General features: G+C 45.4%; 1 protein-coding gene across 2 annotated transcripts; it reads left to right on the forward strand.

Annotated features, from left to right (window-relative positions):
- The first annotated feature begins 12,011 nt into the window (after nucleotides 1–12,011).
- On the forward strand, nucleotides 12,012–18,050 carry ANKRD40CL (ANKRD40 C-terminal like). 2 transcript variants are annotated; one of them, XM_073005568.1, is made up of 4 exons: nucleotides 12,012–12,055; nucleotides 15,003–15,082; nucleotides 15,684–15,844; nucleotides 17,754–18,050. In XM_073005568.1, the coding sequence occupies exons 1-4, from the start codon at nucleotides 12,012–12,014 to the stop codon at nucleotides 17,895–17,897; spliced, it is 429 nt and encodes a 142-aa protein (XP_072861669.1). In that variant the 3' UTR covers nucleotides 17,898–18,050. The 2 variants fall into 2 exon arrangements, with proteins under 2 accessions (XP_072861669.1, XP_037849455.1); XM_037993527.2 differs by lacking the exon at nucleotides 15,003–15,082 and having other exon boundaries at nucleotides 12,012–12,051.
- Nucleotides 18,051–18,694: the final 644 nt, after the last annotated feature.

Genomic DNA, 18,694 nt, shown 5'->3' on the forward strand with positions numbered 1-18,694 from the left:
CACTCCAGCCTGGGCAACAGAGCAAAACTCCAACTCAAACAAACAAACAGAAAAACAAAACGTGCACATCAAGAAAGTGAAGAGACAATCCACAGAATGGGAGAAAATATTCATAAATCATATACATGATCAGGGACTTGTATCCAGAATATGTAAAAAGGCTCTTACAACTCAATAAGAGGACAACCCAATTTTAAAATAGGCGAAGGCCAGGCACGGTGGCTCACACCTGTAATGCCAGCACTTTGGGAAGCCAAGGCAGGCAGAACACTTGACGTCAGGAGTCCTAGACAGCCTGGCCAACATGGTGAAATCCCATCTCCAATTAGCCAGGCATGGTGGTAGACCCCTGTAGACCCAGCTACTCAAGAGGCTGAGATAGGAGGATTGCTTGAGCCCAGGAGTTTGAGGATGCAGTAAGCTATGACTGCACTACTGTACTCTAGCCTGGAAGACAGAGTAAGACTTTGTCTCTTAGAAAAGAAACAGCATAACTTGTTGGATGGCAGGATGGCCTGTCTGTTGCAGTGCCGCCTATATCACAAGGCTTCAATGTGTAAGAATTCTCCATGCCATCTGTGTCTGTCTCCTTATAGTGCTGCTGCTGTTTAGTTGCTCCTGGGTTGTGGCTATCTTTCTAATTCCAGAAGATTTGAGCAGACAGGCCAGCTGAGAAGAGCTCTGGGGTGAGAGTCTTATCACCTGTCCACCCAGCCGTGATGTTCTCCGACTGTGGGACTCTCCCTGCCCTGCTCTGTTTCTTTCCATTTGTATCTATGTGCTTGTTGGTTTAGTTTGTTTGTTTATTTTACCATGCTGTTTTTTATTTACAAGGTAATACAGAAGCCCCGGGAAATTTTGTTGTTGTTGTTGTTGTTGTTGTTGTTTGAGACGGAGTCTTGCTCTGCTGCCCAGGCTGGAGTGCAGTGGCCGGATCTCAGCTCACTGCAAGCTCCGCCTCCCGGGTTCACGCCATTCTCCTGCCTTAGCCTCCCGAGTAGCTGGGACTACAGGCGCCCGCCACCTCGCCCTGCTAGTTTTTTTGTAGTTTTTAGTAGAGACGGGGTTTCACTGTGTTAGCCAGGATGGTTTCGATCTCCTGACCTCGTGATCCGCCCGTCTCGGCCTCCCAAAGTGCTGGGATTACAGGCTTGAGCCACCGCACCTGGCCTTTTGTTGTTGTTTTTGAGACAGGATCTCGATCTGTCGCCCAGGCTGGAGTGCAGTGATATGATGATGGCCCGCTGCAGGCTTGATCTCCTGGGCTCAAGTGATACTCTCACCTCAACCTCCCAAGTAGCTAGGACAACAGGCCCATGAAAACATGCTTGGCTAGTTTATGTTTTAATTTTTTTTCTAGAGACAGGGTCTCACATGTTGCCTAGGTTGCTTTAGAACTCATAGGCCCAAGCATCCCTCTGCCTCAGCCTCCCAGAGTGTGAGAATTACAGGCATGAGCCACCGTGCCTGGTCAGAAAAAAAAAAAAAAATATATATATATATATATATATTCTGATCAGGCACGGTGGCTCATGCCTGTTTATATATATATATACACACACACACATACACATATACACATATATACACACACACATACATATATATATATATTTTTTTTTTTTTTTTTTTTTTTTGAGACGGAGTTTTGCCTTCCCAGACTGGAGTGCAGTGGCATGATCTTGGCTCACTGCAATCTCCATCTCCTGGGTTTAAGCAATTCTCCTGCCTCAGCCTCCCAAGTAGCTGGGACTACAGGCACGTGCCACCACGCCTGGCTAATTTTTGTATTTTTGGTAGAGACGGGGTTTCACCATGTTGGTCAGGCTGGTCTCGAACTCCCGACCTCAGGTGATACACCAGCCTTGGCCTCCGAAAGTGCTGGGATTACAGGCATGAGCCACCGTGCCCAGCAACATGCACCTGGCTAACTAAAAAAATATTTTTTTTGTAGACAGAGTCTCACTCTGTCACGAGATGGTCTTGAACTCCTGGCCTCAGCCTCCCAAAGCTCTGGGATTACAGGCATGAACCACTGTGCCGAGCAAAGTTAGGCTTTTTGATTTGCCCTAGTTCCCTTCTATCCCTTGTTCAAATTGCCATCTTATGAAGTCAAAACCCAGCAACTGCCCTGGGGCTCTCCTCTTCCACCTATTCTTGTGGCCCAAGCACTATAAGGCAGCCAACAGCCCATATGTGTGTTCAAGATGAAGTCATCATCCTACTCAATCCAGCCCTCTTCCCGATTCCAAGACCAAAGAAAAGAATGGTATGGCTACAATAATGCCCTACTCCCAAGAAGAAAACAAAACAAAACGGCGCAGGGAAGGTGGAGCTAGCGGGTGAAGGGTCTTTGGTAAAGAGAGCTGTCCCTGAAGAAACATCCAGTCCTCTCCTGACCCCTAGTGGTTGCCCAAGATCTTTATCTGAATTGGCTTCTCTAAGGCCTCCAGGATTCCCAAGGAATGGCGATAGACAACAACTGATACAGGAGTTTAAAATGTATAGAATAAGCGGGCACAATGGCTCACGCCTGTAATTCCAGCACTTTGAGAGGCCGAGGTGGGCGGATCACCGGAGGTCAGGAGTTCGAGAACAGCCTGGCCAACGTGATGAAAACCTGTCTCTACTAAATATACAAAATTAGCCAGGCATGGTGGTGCGTGCCTGTAATCCCAACTACTAGGAAGGCTGAAGCAGGAGAATCGCTTGAACACAGGAGGCAGAGGTTGCAGTGAGCCAAGATTGTGCCATTGCACTCCAGCCTGGGCGACAAGAGCAAAACTGTGTCTAAACAAAAAAATTCACAGTGTGTATTTTTGTATATTCTATCTTTGAATCGTCCTCACAAGTAGAATAGATGGTATTATTATCTCCCATTGTACAGATAAAGAAACTGAGGCTCAGAGAGAAGATAAACAAATTGCCTATGGCTCCACACTCAGAAGTAAGAATAGGACTTCTACCCCCATGACAGTCCCGCCCTCCCAGAGCTGCCATATTTTTTATACAACCAAATTGAATTATTTGTTGAGTCTCCAATCTTAGAAGTTGGTATAGATTTTTATTTTTTCTTTCTGTCTCTCTCGGGTCTCCAATCCTAGAATCTGGTACAGATTTTATTTTCTCTGTCTCTCTCTCCACCCCCCACCAAGCTGGAGTGCAGTAGCATAATCATGGCACAGTGCAGCCTCAACCTCCCAGGCTCAAGCGATCCTCCTGCCTCAGACTCCTGAGTAGCTGGGACTATAGGTACATGCCAACACACCTGGCTATTTTTTGTAATTCTTTGTAGAGACAGGATCTCACTCTATTGCCCAGGCTAGTCTTAAATTCATAGGCTCAAGTGATCCTACCCCCTAGGCCTCCCAAATTGTCAGGATTTCAGGCGTGAGCCACCATGCCTAACTCTATAGATTTTCTTCGTTGATTCAATAAATACAAGGGTCAGCTAGGAGTCAAGTACTATTTATTAGGTTGGTGCAAAAGTTAATTGTGGGTTTTGCCATTACTTTTATTTATTTAGAGACAGAGTCTCGCTCTGTCACCCAGGCTGGAGTGCAGTGGCATGATCTCAGTTCACTGCAACCTCTACCTCCTGAGTTCAGGCAATTCTCCTGTCTCAGCCTCCCGAGTAGCTGGGACTACAGGTGTGCACCACCACACCCTGCTGATTTTTGTATTTTTAGTAGAGACAGGGTTTCACCATGTTGGCCAGGCTGCTTTTGAACTCCTGATCTCAAGCGATCTGTCCACCTTGGCCTCCCAAAGTGCTGTGATTACAGGCATGAGCCACCTGCCTGGCCTGCCATTACTTTTAAATGGCAAAAACCACAATTATTTCACACCAACCTAATAGTTGCTTTACAGTCTTATCTCCTAGAAGCAAGTAGCCAAAGCTGTTTTTGTCTAGTCCCTGTATTGTTTATCACAGAAACAGGAAAGTGTGTTGATTTCAGTCTCACCCTTCACTGCAACCTTGGACCCAGTGGTTTCACAGGGCCTCAAGGCCTTCTGGAGGTCCTGAGAGCCCTCAGTTGTCTTCACTGCACAGGTGTGCGGGGCTCTGTGAGGCTGCCTTCTCAACTGGGTCAACTGAAGAATGATGGGGTTCATACATTTGGAAAGGAGAGCCTTCTTTCTCACACAGGGTTGCAGCCTGCAGGGTGGCCATTGGGACAGGCTGGGAAGCATAGCCAGAAGCCACCACCTCAAGGATGGGAAGAATAACACAGGGATTTACGATGAACAAGGTGGCCAGATATACATATTCAATAAGGTATTGGAGGAGTCATGAATATTTATGAATGGAGAAATAGGCCCGTGTGCAATTGTGTTTCCTGTTTCTCCACGAGATCCATGTTCAAAAAATGGCAGCATTAGTATGATTGGAGCATGGAGTGTTTAGCCCTCTGATGTCAAAAGGTAACGCAGAGGACAGGAAGACCTCCACCGCACATTCTCTGCAGAATGGCCAAAGTACTCCCTGGTTGGTGGTCTCCTGTCAGAAGGAGATGCTAATGGCTTGTTTTCTCAAAACCACAAAAGGGAGGAGCAGTATTAGGTGGTGAGTTAAAATCAGGCTGGTATGGCCGGGCGCGGTGGCTCAAGCCTGTAATCCCAGCACTTCGGGAGGCCGAGGCGGGCGGATCACGAGGTCAGAAGATCGAGACCATCATGGCTAACACGGTGAAACCCCGTCTCTACTAAAAATACAAAAAAATTAGCTGGGTGTGGTGGCGGGTGCCTATAGTCCCAGCTACTCGGGAGGCTGAGCCAGGAGAATGGCGTGAACCCAGGAGGCAGAGTTTGCAGTGAGCTTAGATCGCGCCACTACACTCCAGCCTGGTTGACAGAGCGAGACTCCATCTCAAAAAAAAAAAAAAAAAAAAAAATCAGGCTGGTATGACTGGGCATGGTGACTCACACCTGTAATCCCAGCACTTGGGGAGGCCGAGGTCGGGGGGATCTCTTGAGGTCAGGAGTTGAAGACCAGCCTAGCCAACATGGCGATACCCTGTCTCTACTGAAAATACACAAACTAGCTGGGTACAGTGGCATGCGCCTGTAATCCCAACTACTGGGAAGGCTGAGGCAGGAGAATCATTTGAACCCAGGAGGCGGAGGTTGCAGTGAGCTAACTGTACTACAGCCTGGGTGACAGCGGGAAACTCCATCTCAAAAAAAAAAAAAAAAAAGTCCCATGGAAAAGTAAACATGCAAGAATAGTTAGAAAAATATAGAAAAATCAAAACTAAGAAGGGATCTAACTCTTCTAGATATAAAAATATACTAAAACGCCTCTGTAATTAAAAAACAGTGTTATATTAGCACATGAATTAGCCAAAGAGACCAGTAGACAGAATAAAAAGTCCAGGAACACTCCCAAGTACATATGGAAATTTAGCATACAATAAAGGTGACATCTCAAATCAACAGAGCAAAGATGGACTTTTAAATAAATTATGCTGGGACAACTGGATAGCCATTTGTAAAATGGATAAAATTAGAACCACATCTCATGGTATACTGCAAGAATAAACTCCAAGTGGATTAGAGACTGAAATATATAAAGTGAAAATTATACAAGTACTAGGAAAAACAACATAGTTGAATTCCTCTCATTTCAAGGTAAAAAAAGGCTTTCTAACTGCAAATCAAAACACAGATCCAATAAAAGAAATAATTGATAAATTCACTATATAAAATTTTTTAAAACTTACCAAAAAACACCATAAGCAAAGTCAAAGTATAAATGACAAACTGGGAGGACATATTTGTAATATATTATCTCTACGTATCCCGAAAAAGATTAGCATTGTACAGTATATGTGAAGAACTCTCAAAATTTGAAGGAAGAAAAATCCTACAGAAATAGGGGCAAAAGACACAAACAACAAAAGAAGATATACCAAATAAAAATGGTCCTTAACATATGAAAAGCTGTCCAACTTCAATGACAAGACAAAAACAAACCCAAACTGTGATATAATTGATATTAAGCATGTCTTGTTATTTCGATATTTTGACATCTGGAGCCTCACTCACTGGCCCTCCCAGGGCTGGCCAATTCCTGGACATAGTAAATGACTCACCTGTGAGCATGCCTTTCATATACAAACTACCCAATCTGGAGCATATAACCCAAACCTCCTCCCTTAGTAGCCTGTCACAAGACTGCTACACTCCAAACCACTATTCACCTTCCCTCATCACTGCATGGCTAAGTACCAAACAACTAGGACAGCCCCTGTACCCCAGAGCCCATTGAAATTATTCAAACTAACCAATCCTAAATCTGCTTATCCTGCCTCACCCACTTCCTTCCTAGGAAAGACAGGCTTTTGCCCAGTTTCTCCTCACTCCCTCTGCCTTCTGACCAACCCTGGCGTTTGCCACGTAGCCCTACGTACCCTGGTGTGCCCCCTCCTCTTGGAACTGCGAGCAACAAACTTATCTTTTCATTACCAGTCATCCCCTGATCTGTTGGTCTCACCACACTTGGATAACAATCAAACCCACATTTTACATACTATCTCTTACCATCTGACTGGCAAAAAATACAAAGCTTGACAACTCACTATTGGTGAGGCTCTGGGGAAACAGGCACTCTCACACATGCCTAGTGGGAATGCAGAATGGTTAAACTTCATGAAGGAAAAATTTTTACTGTCTAACAAAACTATCTATGTGCTTACTTTTTTTTTTTTTTTTGAGATGGAGTCTTGCTCTGTTGCCCAGGTTGGAGTGCAGTGGCTCTATCTTAGCTCACTGCAACCTCTGCCTCCCAGGTTCAGGCGATTCTCCTGCCTCAGTTTCCCGAGCAGCTGGGATTACAGGTGCCTGCCACCACGCCGGGCTAATTTTTATATTTATAGTAGAGATGGGGTTTCACCATGTTGGCCAGACTGGTCTTGAACTCCTGACCTCAAGGGATCCCCCCACCTCAGCCTCCCAAAGTGCTGGGATTACAGGTGTGAGCCACCACACCCAGCCTTGTGCTTTTTGACTCACCAATCCCACTTCTAGGGACTTACCCAGAAGATACACAATACAAAATACATAGACACAAGAGTATTGATTGCAGCATTGTTTGTAATTGCAAAATATCAGAAACATACTAAATCCCTATACATAGGCTATTTGTTGAATAAACTACAGAATAGCCACACTATTGGATGAGAGAAGTGAGAAAGGTCTCTATGAACTGATATGAAATGATTTCCAGGATATATTATTTTGTGAAAAAAAGGCAAAGTAGAAAAGAATATAAGTAGCATCTTTTGTGTAAGAAAGGAATAAGAAAAAAACTGTTTTTGTTTTTGTTTTGATACAGAGTCTTGCTCTGTCACCCAGGCTAGAGTGCAGTGGCATGACCTCAGCTCACCACAACCTCCGCTTTCAGGGTTCAAGTGATTCTCCTGCCTTAGCCTCCCAAGTAGCTGGGAGGTGCCCGCCACTGCGCCTGGCTAATTTTTGTATTTTTAGTAGAGACGGGGTTTCACCATCTTGCCCAGGCTGGCCTCGAACTCCTGACCTCGTGATCTACACGCCTCGGCCTCCCAAAGTGCTGGGATTACAGGCGTGAGCCACCACGTCTGGCCAAAAACGTATCTATTTAATTTTGCAAAAAGAAACATAAAAAGGATAAGTCAGAAACGAGTGAGATTAGTTTCCTACAGGGGATAAATAGATGGGGATGAAATGGAAGGGATAAAAAAGTAAAATGACACTTAAATACCAATGTTTTGACTGTACCTAAAGAACCATTTAATGATTAATATGTTCAAGAAATAATAAATTGACCAGGTACAGTGGCTCATGTCTGTAATCCCAGCACTTTGGGAGACCGAGGCAGGCAGATTGCTTGAAACCTGGAGTTCGAGACCAGCCTGGTCAACATGGCGAAACCCTGTCTGTACAAAAAATACAAAAATTAGCCGGGCATGGTGGTGCAGCCTACTCAGGAGGCTGAAGCACAAGAGTTGCTTAAGCCCAGGAGGCGGAGGTTATAGTGAGCTGAGATCACGTCACTGCACTCCAGCCTGAGCAACAGAATAAGATTCTGCCTTAAATAATAAATAAATAAATAAATAAATAAATAAATAAAATCAACTGGGAAAATTCTTCATATACTAACAGAAACAATGAACCTAAATATACTTCAAATGAACAATTCTGAAACTTTCTGTGTATTGGACTGAGCAAAGGAGTAAATGTATCAAAGACGTTAGGAGCCAGATTTCACCCTTTGGAGAAGAGAGTTTCAATATGAAACTGGAGACAGCTAGGCCAGTAACACCAAGGATTTTGGCAACCACCAGAACAGGAGAGCGGCATGAAACAGATTCTTTCTCAGAGCCTCCAGAAGGAATCAACCCTGCCAACATCTTGATCTTGGGTTTCTGGCCTCTACAACTGTGAGAGAATAAATTTCTGTTGTTTAAAATAGAAAGAAAGAGAAAGGGGGAGGAAGAAAAGAAGGCAAGCAAGCCAGCAAGGGAGAACCCTTCGGTGTTGGAATGGAACTGGAAATATGAAGTTGTTCTCTTAAATATACACACACATAAAAGAGGAAACTAAATAAATTAGATTGATTTTAAAACATATATCTCTATACAGAAATAGATGCACGCATTTATGCGTTTATGTGCGTATGTGCGTATGTGCACGTGTGCATGTGTGCTCCTAGCTCTGCACACGGGAACAGCCTAGAAACACTGACACCGCCATGGGAATGATCACACCTGTGCCTCGTGGAAAAGAACCTGGCTCCTTGAAGAAAGGCCTGATTGCAGGGCTGGGGCAGGGAAAGTACAGTGGAACCCAGAACATCTTGATGTGCCAGGAAATAAGAAAGCGCTCACAGGCTGAGTAAAGGGGCTCACGCCTGTAATCCCAACACGTTAGGAGGCCAAGGAGGGCAGATCATCTGAGGTCAGGATTTTGAGACCAGCCTGACGAACATGGTGAAACTCCCTCTCTACTAAAAACACCAAAATATATTACCTGGTCCTGGTGGTGTATGCCTATAGTCCCAGCTACTCGGGAGGCTGAGCCAGGAGAATTGTTTGAACCTAGGAGGCGGAGGTTGCAGTGAGCTGAGATCGCACCACAGCACTCCAGCCTGGGCAATAGAGCAAGACTCTGACTAAAAAATAAAATAAAAAAAGAAAGTGCTCACAAAATAATGGGGATATGTCAAAGGATATGGGAAACAGCTGTTAGGACAGAATGCTGGACAACGTTGGGATGATTAAAGCATCAAAATAGATCATGATAGTGATGGATTATGACCCACTGAATAAAATAAGAATCCATGAGTTCACAATGATAATAAATGAATGAATGGATGAGAAGAAAAGCTCTTTCTTTTTTTTATTCTTTGTAGAGATGGGGTTTCACCATGTTGGCCAGGCTGGTCTCAAACTCCTGGGCTCAAGCAATCCTCCCACCTTGGCATGAGCCACTACTCCTGGCACGACTTTCTGTAAGTTTGAAATTATATCAGAATTAAAAGCTGCCTCTCACAGGCTCACACACACGCAAAACTAACACATGAGTAAAAGGGCCCACTAAATGCCCAGCATAATGAATGCAACAAGTCACATGACAAGGCCTGTATGGCAGTTGATTGTTCTGCCCAACACACTTTGCTTTCTTCCTTCCTAATCGACCTTGACTTTTAGTACCAGTAGATTTTTTTTAAAACTAGAACATGTAATACTTTAATTTTAAACATTAAAATTCATTAAAAGGCCAGGCACGGTGGCTCACACCTGTAATCCCAGCACTTGAGGAGGCCGAGGCAGGTGGATCACCTGCGGTCAGGAGTTCAAGACCAGCCTGGCCAACACAGCAAAACTCTATCTCTACTAAAAAAAAAAAAAAAAAAAAAAAAAAAAAAAAAATTAGCTGGGCACAGTGGCACACACCTGTAATCCCAGCTATTTATAGGGAGGCGGAGGCAGGAGAATTGCTTGAACCTGGGAGATGGAGTTTGCAGTGAGCTGAGATCCCCTCATTGCACTCCAGCCTGGGAAACAAGAGCGAAACTCCTTCTCAAAAAATAAAATAAATTAAAAGAAGAAAGTGTGTTCCCCTAAATAAGAAAAAAATGAGTGTTGTTGAGTGAACATGTGAGTGAATGAGTGAATCAGTGAATGCGGAGTGAGTGAATGAATGGACTGAACAGGTGAGCAAAGTGAGAATGAACTGAGGCTTCCCCTCAAGTGCCAGACCTTTTCATCTACAGTTTCCCTGCACCTGTAGCCGCACCCACTCAGGGGAGGAGGCCCAGGATGCCTTTTTTATGGCTGACCACACCCTGGCAGCCAGGCTGGCCAAAGTGCATTTTCTCAGAGTCCGGGCCAGGGGATCCCTGCTACTTCCGCCTCTCCATTGCCCTGCCCTACCCCACCCTTCCCCTGTTCTTGCAGAAAGACACACCAGCGTGCTGGGAAGACAGCATCAGCCTGGCAGCCAGGTGACCCAGGTCCGGTGCCAGGCCTGTGCCTGACTGGCCACGTGACTAGTGGTAAACATTTCACTTCCTAAGGCCTCAGTTTCCCTGTTTGCTCCTTTAAGCAGTTTGGCCAAATCAGTGGTTCACGGTCTTGGCTGCACATTGAAATCAGCTGGGAACCTTTTGAATGTTCTGGGGCTCTGATTGCATCCAGACCAACTAAATCAGGCTCTTTATAGGGTGGGACCTGGGCATCCTCGGTTTTTAAAGCTTCCCAGGTGACTTCAATGCATACCACGTTTGAGAGCCGGTGGGCTACAATCTCCATAGCTGCCTCCAGCTGTTTTTGTTTTGTTTTGTTTTGTTTTGTTGTTGTTTGTTTTTTTTTTTTGGTGTTTTTAAAATTTTATTTATTTATTTATTTATTTTGAGATGGAGTCTTGCTCTGTCACCAAGACTGGAGTGCAATGGTGTGATCTCGGCTCACTGCAACATCTGCCTCCCAGGTTCAAGTGATTCTCCTGTCTCAGCCTCCTGAGTAGCTGGGATTATAGGCGCACGCCACCACGCCCAGCTAATTTTTTGTATTTTAGTAGAGACGGGGTTTCACCAAGTTGCCCAGGCTGGTCTCGAACTCCTAAGCTCCAGCAATCCACCCACCTCAGTCTCCCAAAGTGCTAGGATTACTGGCGTGAGCCACCACGCCCAGCCAGCTCCCTCTAGTTTTTTGATGCTGAGGCCCACCCTGATGCCCCGTCTGTTTGCCCGTCTTTTATCATTGGAGGGTTAAATGAAATGTGAGCGTCACCCGAACATCTGGGTTCCTATCTGTGCACCTCCTCCTGTCTTCAGGCTGCCTTTGAGGCAGCAGCCTTACTGGGGACTTTGACCAGTCCCACCCATTCTTCACAGAACCTCCTGCTCCAGTCTCTGCCACCTCCATTTTGATGTCTAGAATCAGGGGATCCAGGATCATCAACAAGGTCATTTTCCCAGGTATGGAAGGGTCTTTCTGCTTCTTTCTTGTCATGCACAGCTGCTAAGGAAGGGGCTGGGAGAAAAGACAGCGAAACGGGGAGGAAGATTCCATTCAAACCAAGAAACAAAGTGTTTGGTTTTTCTTACCCCTGATGAAGAAGCTACCAACCTTTTCCAAGGAGGTCCTGGCCTCCTTCTCAGGTCTGGCTGGGTGCCTGCTGTGCCTCTCAGGCCTCCCCTCTGAAGGGCACCATTCCCTTGGGTGAGTACTACTGGTTTGCACCATCTTCCAGTGGAGACAGCCTGAGAAGGGAGTCTGGAGCCTTGAACTTCAGTACCTTCCTTCACTGGCCTCACCCTGTGCAAATCATGCCACACACTGGAGCCTCCTTTTCCCTGTCTATAAAATAAAAATGACCCTGCGCCATCTCACTGGGCTGGCAAGAACACACTGTTGTTGCCTTGCAGACAGGTGTGCTGAGGCTGTAGAAAGTGCTTTTTATTTGGTTGGGAGCTTGTGCATAAATGCGAGAGGGGCTGCACATCTGACGGACTACAGAGGTGACTCATGGCTGAACCGGAACAGGACATCGGGAAGAAGCCAGCAGGTGAGTCTGGGAGTCCTGTTCCCAACATGGTCCTCAAGGAGGATGGGGCAGAGGGCTAGGGAAGGCTGGGACAGGGGTGATGCTGTTTCCAGCAGTGCCCCGTGTCCTCCCCTACTCTGCCAGTGGGGTAGTGAAAAGCAGAGCAACTAGACCAAAGGTCCTTTCAGAAGGAAGCAAGTGTCTATAGCGACAATAAATAATAATAGCAGCCGGCAATTACTGGTGCTTACCACTGCTAGGAAGTTGTACCTTCTGTGTACTTTGTCATCGACGACTTAGAATCTGGTGAGGTAGGATGGTTAACCCCATTTTCAGATCAGAGAGGGTATGTAACTTGCCCAAGGTATCAAATTTGCCAAGTGGCAGAGGAATTCAGACCCAAATCTGCCTGAGTGCAAAGGGCATGCTTTGTGACCTCTATGAGACCCTGTCCATTCACAGAGCTGGACACTGATCACAGAATAAAATGCTTTCAAACCTAGTGGAGGGGGCAGGGAAAGTTCTCGGGCTGTGTGTTGGGTGAGTTAGCAGTGAGGCAGGAAGGCCTCGTTTCAGGTCAGGTACTGGTATCTGTATCAGGTATCGGTATCAGGTCAGGTACTGGCAGGTGGGCTGCGGCCCAGCTGCTACAGGGGCTGCCTGAGAAGGGGCCACAGCCCTGAGCCACCTCCAGGGTCCAGCACTGAAAGGCAAAGAGAAGACTGCAGATCCCCGCTCACTAGGGGAGGGGAAATTATTCCTGTCCTGGGAAGGGGCTGAGTTGGGCAGGAGCGTGTCATCTCCTTGGAGGCATTTGGCAGGGTGGCACAAACAGGGCTGACTTCATAAGGCTATAATCAGTGCAGTTGCCCAGGGTCTTGCATTCAGAAAGGCCCTGGCTTGGGGTTCAACATTCTGTGGTTGTTGACTTGAAATGTGTCATAATTTTAGCCTTGAACTTGTTTTGTGAGTGGAGTCAGATGGGACAATGGAGCATGTGCCAGGGTTGGGAGTTGGAGCCTCAGCTCATGTGTATGGTCTCCACACCCAGACCAGCCCCACCACTGCTGTAACCCTCTGTCAGAGTCCCTCATTTCCGCTGTCACCTTTGCCCAGGCAAAACAAGGATCAGAAGTTACAGGAGTGGCAGGCAGCCCTGGACACTCTCACCCACCCCCATCCAGCTAGTTGGCGCGTTCCAGTGGGGAGGTCGCAATACCTTGGGCGTCACCCATTTGCCCTGGGTTACAGCAGCGGCTATGAGAAGGGGAAATTGGTTTCCTCTTCATTTTCCTTTTGCACTCGGCTCTGCAAATTATGTAGTTGGCCCTGGTCACATCCATGTCTGGCCATTTACCAACCTGAACAAATTACTTCCCCTTTCAGCCTCAATTTTCCTGTCTGAAAATGAAAATAATAATGTCCATACCCCACAAGATTCTTTTGGGGACAGTGAGGATTTTCTCTTTTCCAGAATGCAAGTCTGATTATGACAGCTCTCTGCTAAAAACTAGAATGGCCTGGTGGTGTTTTAAGACAAAGACCAAAACCTTTCGTCTAGACCAATGCTGCCCAATAGAAATGTAACGCAAGTCACATATGTAATTTAAAATTGCTGGCCGGGTGCGGTGGTTCAAGCCTGTAATCCCAGCACTTTGGGAGGCCAAGACGGGTGGATCACGAGGTCAGGAGATCAAGACCATCCTGTCTAACACAGTGAAACCCCTTCTCTACTAAAAAATACAAAAAACTAGCTGGGCGAGGTGGCGGGTGCCTGTAGTCCCAGCTACTCGGGAGGCTGAGGCAGGAGAATGGCCTGAACCTGGGAGGCGGAGCTAGGAGTGAGCTGAGATCTGGCCACTGCACTCCAGCCTGGGGGACAGAGCCAGACTCCGTCTCAAAAAACAAATAAAATAAAATAAAATAAAATTGCTAGTAGCCACGTTTTAAAAAGTAAAAACAGGTGAAAGTAATTTTAATAATATACTTTGCCCACTATATACAAATCATTATATCAACATATAAGTATGAAAATTTTTTATTGCCTCCAAAATCCAGGGTATATTTTACCTTATTGCGTATCTTATCTCATGTGACAAGGAGCTACGTAATTGGACTAACTGGCCCCTGCCAGCCTGTCTGACACTCAGTCCCCCTATGCTCTCTGCCCTGCAGCCATCCTGAACTCTCCACAGGGTCCTGTGAAAAGCTCTTCACCTCCTCTGCCCTCTGGATCTAGTTAAGCCTATTCATCCTTCAGATGTCAGCTCCAATAATCAACCTTCACGGAGGCCTCCCTTGACCCCTAACATGCTTTCAAAGTATTGTGTATTTCACATTCATCATGCCCCCCCACAACTGTGATTTCCCATTTATTAACATCTGTCTCTTCTACTAACCTGCAAACTCCAGGAGGACAGAGACATCTTTGGGATTTTTGAATATTATTTCCCCAGGCCTTAGCCCAGTGCCTGGTGCAAAGCAGGCTTTCAACATGTTCAGTGGATATTGTGAGAAAGAAAGAAGTACGCAAAAGGCCTGGCATATGCAAAGCGCTTTAAATATTCACTCCTTTCCCTTCCCTCTGGGTGAGAAAATTTCTCCTTATAAAGGCACCCTCCTCACTGTGTATCTCTGCTAGAGAACTGAAGACATAAAGCACTCTGTGCCAAAAATATTTAAGTAGAAACTTGAGCTAAGCACAGAGATTATAAATATTTCTTCCCCAGATTACGCACCATTTAAAAATACTGTCTCAGCTCCTTTTCATGATTTGGGTGGTGATTAAAGAAAATTACTCTTCAAGACTGAAAGTCATTACTGCCCTTTTCCTGACTTGCCTTTTCCCTTGAGAAGGGGAGGATAAGCTGCAGGGCAGGAAATGGAAGTGGGGCGTCCTTGTCCTTTGTCTGGCAGACAGCCAACTGGTGAGGTACTGCTCCTTCTCCGCTCTCTCCTGATTCTTTCGCCAGTGAATATAAACAACAAGGCACAAATCCACACTTGCCAACGGATCCAAGTGATAACAGGAAACCCAACGACATCTGTCTAGGTGAAGACTCAGCCCCTACGTGACCATGTAGCAAAGCCAAACTGACATTCTGGTTTCCATTTGGACTTTTAGTTCATACTGTATCGTCTCAGTGACAGTTAAGTTGGAATACAATGCCACTGTCCTAAAAGATGCTAGAATTGTCCTATTTCTGGAGGAGTGGGGGTGGTGGGTAGGAATCTCAAGAGCTATTTGCTCCTCTGCACAGTAGCTTCTTTAAGGACACCAGGGCCCCCAGGGCTATACATTTCCCTGAAGCTTACCAGATAAGGTATGGGCGCCTGCTATGTATTGCCCAAGGGTGATGTGTTTAAATATCCATTGCATATTTTAAATCCTTGGCTGGCTTAAAGCTGCAAGCTTTCTGTTTTCAGTGGATATAATGGGGGCATACATCCTGGAGCTTGCCCAACACTCCAAGAAAAGAAGCCTCAGCTAATGCAAAGTGTGTATGTGCCCGTGAAAGCTCCATGTCTACTTAACATTCAGTTTTTAGGATTATTTATGCCATAATAATAGATATGAAAATCTCTAACAGGTATTTTGTTTCCTTTACAAATTGTATTTGAATTTATGGGTGATTTAGAGCTTGTGCTTAAAGTCAGAATTCAGAACCCCAAAGAAAATGACTTCATTGAAATTGAACTGAAGAGGCAAGAACTGAGTTACCAAAACCTACTAAAAGTGAGTTGCTGTGAACTGGGGATTAACCCAGAACAAGTGGAGAAGATCAGAAAGCTACCAAACACACTGCTCAGAAAGGTAAGGGTTAAGAGTTTCTAAATGCAGAATCACAGTGGGTGACATCATGTTCTTGGAGCCAATCATTTACACTTTTGCATTTCATGACACCAGAAATCCTGGCTGCAGAATGGCCAAACATGGTAGCTAGGTCATTTTCAATCCGGCGCTTTTAAGATTTGCACATCTAATCCATAAACCTTTTGAAAACCTCTGAATGGTCCGATCACAGTGGCTCACGCCAGTACAATCCCAGCACTTTGGGAAGCCGAGGTGGGGGGATCACAAGGTCAGAAGATGGAGACCATCCTGGCCAACATGGTGAAACCCCGTCTCTACTAAAAGTACAAAAATTAGCTGGGCATGGCAGTGGGTGCCTGTAATCACAGCTACTCAGGAGGCTGAGGCAGGAGAATTGCTTGAACCCAGGAGGCGGAGGTTGCGGTGAGTGAGCCGAGATAGCACCACTGCACTCCAGCCTGATGACAGAGCTAGACTCTGTCTCAAAAAAAAAACAAACCTCTGAATGACAAGTGACTCCCCAATTTAAGACTTTAGTTCAGTGCTTTTGGCTCTACCGATCTCTGCAAAACCGACTGGTTAACATAAAATGACATAGTCCTCAGGAAAGAAAACACAAACCCGTCCTTGTTTGCTTAGCAAAGCGTGGGTTTGCTAAGCATTTGAAATATTAGCAAACAAAAATTGTTTTGCATTTTTATATATTTCCCAGATTCAAAATACAGATCTTAATTTTTAATTTTGGAAAGGAAATCTTATTTCTTTGAAAATTTTTCTTTAAAGCTTTCAAAATTCCTTTGGCATTTTTTATTTTTTATTTTTTTGAGACAGGGTCTCACTCTGCCACCCACAATGGAACGCAATGGCATGATCATAGCTCACTGCAGCCTCGAAATCCTCGGCTCAAGTGATCCTCCCATCTTAGCCTCCAGAGTAGCTGGTACTACAGGGACACACAACCACGCTCCGTTAATTTTTTTTTTTTTAGAAATGGGTCTTGCTATATTGCCCAGTCTGTTCTCAAACCCCTGGTCTCACCCTCCTAAGTACTGGGATAACAGGTGGTGAGCTGCTGTGCCTTTGGCAATTCTTACTGGTGTCTTGGCTGATAGTGTATATTCCTTGTAAACATGTCAAGGGATGATCATGCCTTCCAGATACCTTAACAACAAAAATCTGCTGGGTGTGGTGTCTCATGCCTGTAATCCCACCACTTTGGGAGTCTGAGGTGGGTGGATTCCTTGAGCTCAGGAATTTGAGACCAGCCTGGGCAACATGGTGAAACCCTGTCTCTACAAAAAAATACAAAAATTAGCTGGGTGTGGTAGACTTGGGAGGCTGCAGTGGAAGTGGAAGGACTGCTTGAGCCCAGGAGGCTGAAGCTGCAGTGAGCTGTGACTGTGCCACTATACTCCAGGCTGGGTGACAGAGCAAGACCCTGTCTCAAAAACAAAAAACAAAAAACGAAAAAACCAAAACACCAGAACTGTCTTATAGGGACCGGGCGCAGTGGCTCACACCTGTAATCCCAGTATTTTGGGAGGCCGAGGTGGGCGGATCACCTGAAATCAGGAGTTCAAGATCAGCCTGGCCAACATGGTGAAACCTCTCTACTAAAAATACAAAAATTAGCTGGGCATGATGGCGTGTGTCTGAATCCCAGCTACTCAGGAGGCTGAGGTTGCAGTGAGCAAGTGAGGCAGGAGAATCACTTGAACCCAGGAGGCAGAGGTTGCAGTGAGCCGAGATTGCATCATTGCACTCCAGCCTGGGTGACAAGAGCAAGACTCCGTCTCAAAAGAAAAAAAAATATGGGTTCAGAACCCAAGATGCTGAACAATATTAATATTAAGCCTTTCTCTTACATTCAAATTTATTAAGTATGATATAATTTCTTTTCCACATTAAGGATAACGACATTCGAAGACTGCAGGACTTTCAGGAAGTGGAACTCATTTTAATGAAAAATGGAAGCTCCGGATTGACAGAATATATACCATCTCTGACAGAAAGGCCCTGCTATAATAGCAAAGCTGCAAAAATGACTTACTAAATAATCCCAGGAATGGCTGGGCGTGGTGGCTCATGCCTGTAATCTCAGCACTTTAGGAAGCCAAGGTGGGCAGATCACCTGAGGTCAGGAGTTCTAGACCAGCCTGGCTAACAATATAGTGAAACCCCATCTCTACTAAAAAAAATACAAAAATTAGCTAGGTGTGGTGGCACACACCTGTAGTCCCAGCTACATGGGAAGGTGAGGCAGGAGAATCGCCTGAACCCGGGAGGCAGAGGTTGCAGTGAGCTGAGACTGCGCCACTGCACTCCAGCCTGGCAACAGAGCAAGACTCTTTTGAAATAAATAAATAAATGAATAATCGATCCTAGGAATCAAAAACTGAAATCATTATTTCATAAATAATGAAGTCTGGATGCATATACCAATTTGCCTAACTTCATGTTTGAACTGTGAGAAATTACTATGTTTCCTCATCTCCTATTTCTCTGGGCTAGGAGAAGAGCTAAGTTCAGGGTTTTGACAAACAGCTATAAAAAACATCGCAAGGTATAATATTTACAACAAGGGCAGTTTATTTTGTAGAGTTGTGCACCAATCCTGATGAGTATAGGTGTGCTTTATGAGATTCAGTCAGGACAAATGGCCAGGGTCTCTTCATGTGAACCCACATGGGCAGGGTGAGCTAATGGTGCTGGGAAAGCCAGGACCCACTTGGCAACACAAGTTCTATTAGTGTTCCTTTTTTTTTTTTTTTTTTTAAGACAGAGTTTCACTCTGTTGCCCACCCTGGAGTGTAATGGCATGATCTTGGCTCACTGCAACCTCTGCCTCCT

Source organism: Chlorocebus sabaeus, chromosome 16, assembly GCF_047675955.1.
Source record: "Chlorocebus sabaeus isolate Y175 chromosome 16, mChlSab1.0.hap1, whole genome shotgun sequence".
NCBI classification, from domain to species: domain Eukaryota; kingdom Metazoa; phylum Chordata; class Mammalia; order Primates; family Cercopithecidae; genus Chlorocebus; species Chlorocebus sabaeus.

Coding starts and splice junctions, on each gene's coding strand:
- ANKRD40CL (XM_073005568.1), top strand. CDS start 12,012: ATGGCTGAACCGGAACAGGACATCGGGAAGAAGCCAGCAGGTGA. Junction 12,056..15,002: donor GGGAAGAAGCCAGCAGGTGA/GTCTGGGAGTCC, acceptor TTCTTTCGCCAG/TGAATATAAACAACAAGGCA. Junction 15,083..15,683: donor ACCCAACGACATCTGTCTAG/GTGAAGACTCAG, acceptor TTGTGCTTAAAG/TCAGAATTCAGAACCCCAAA.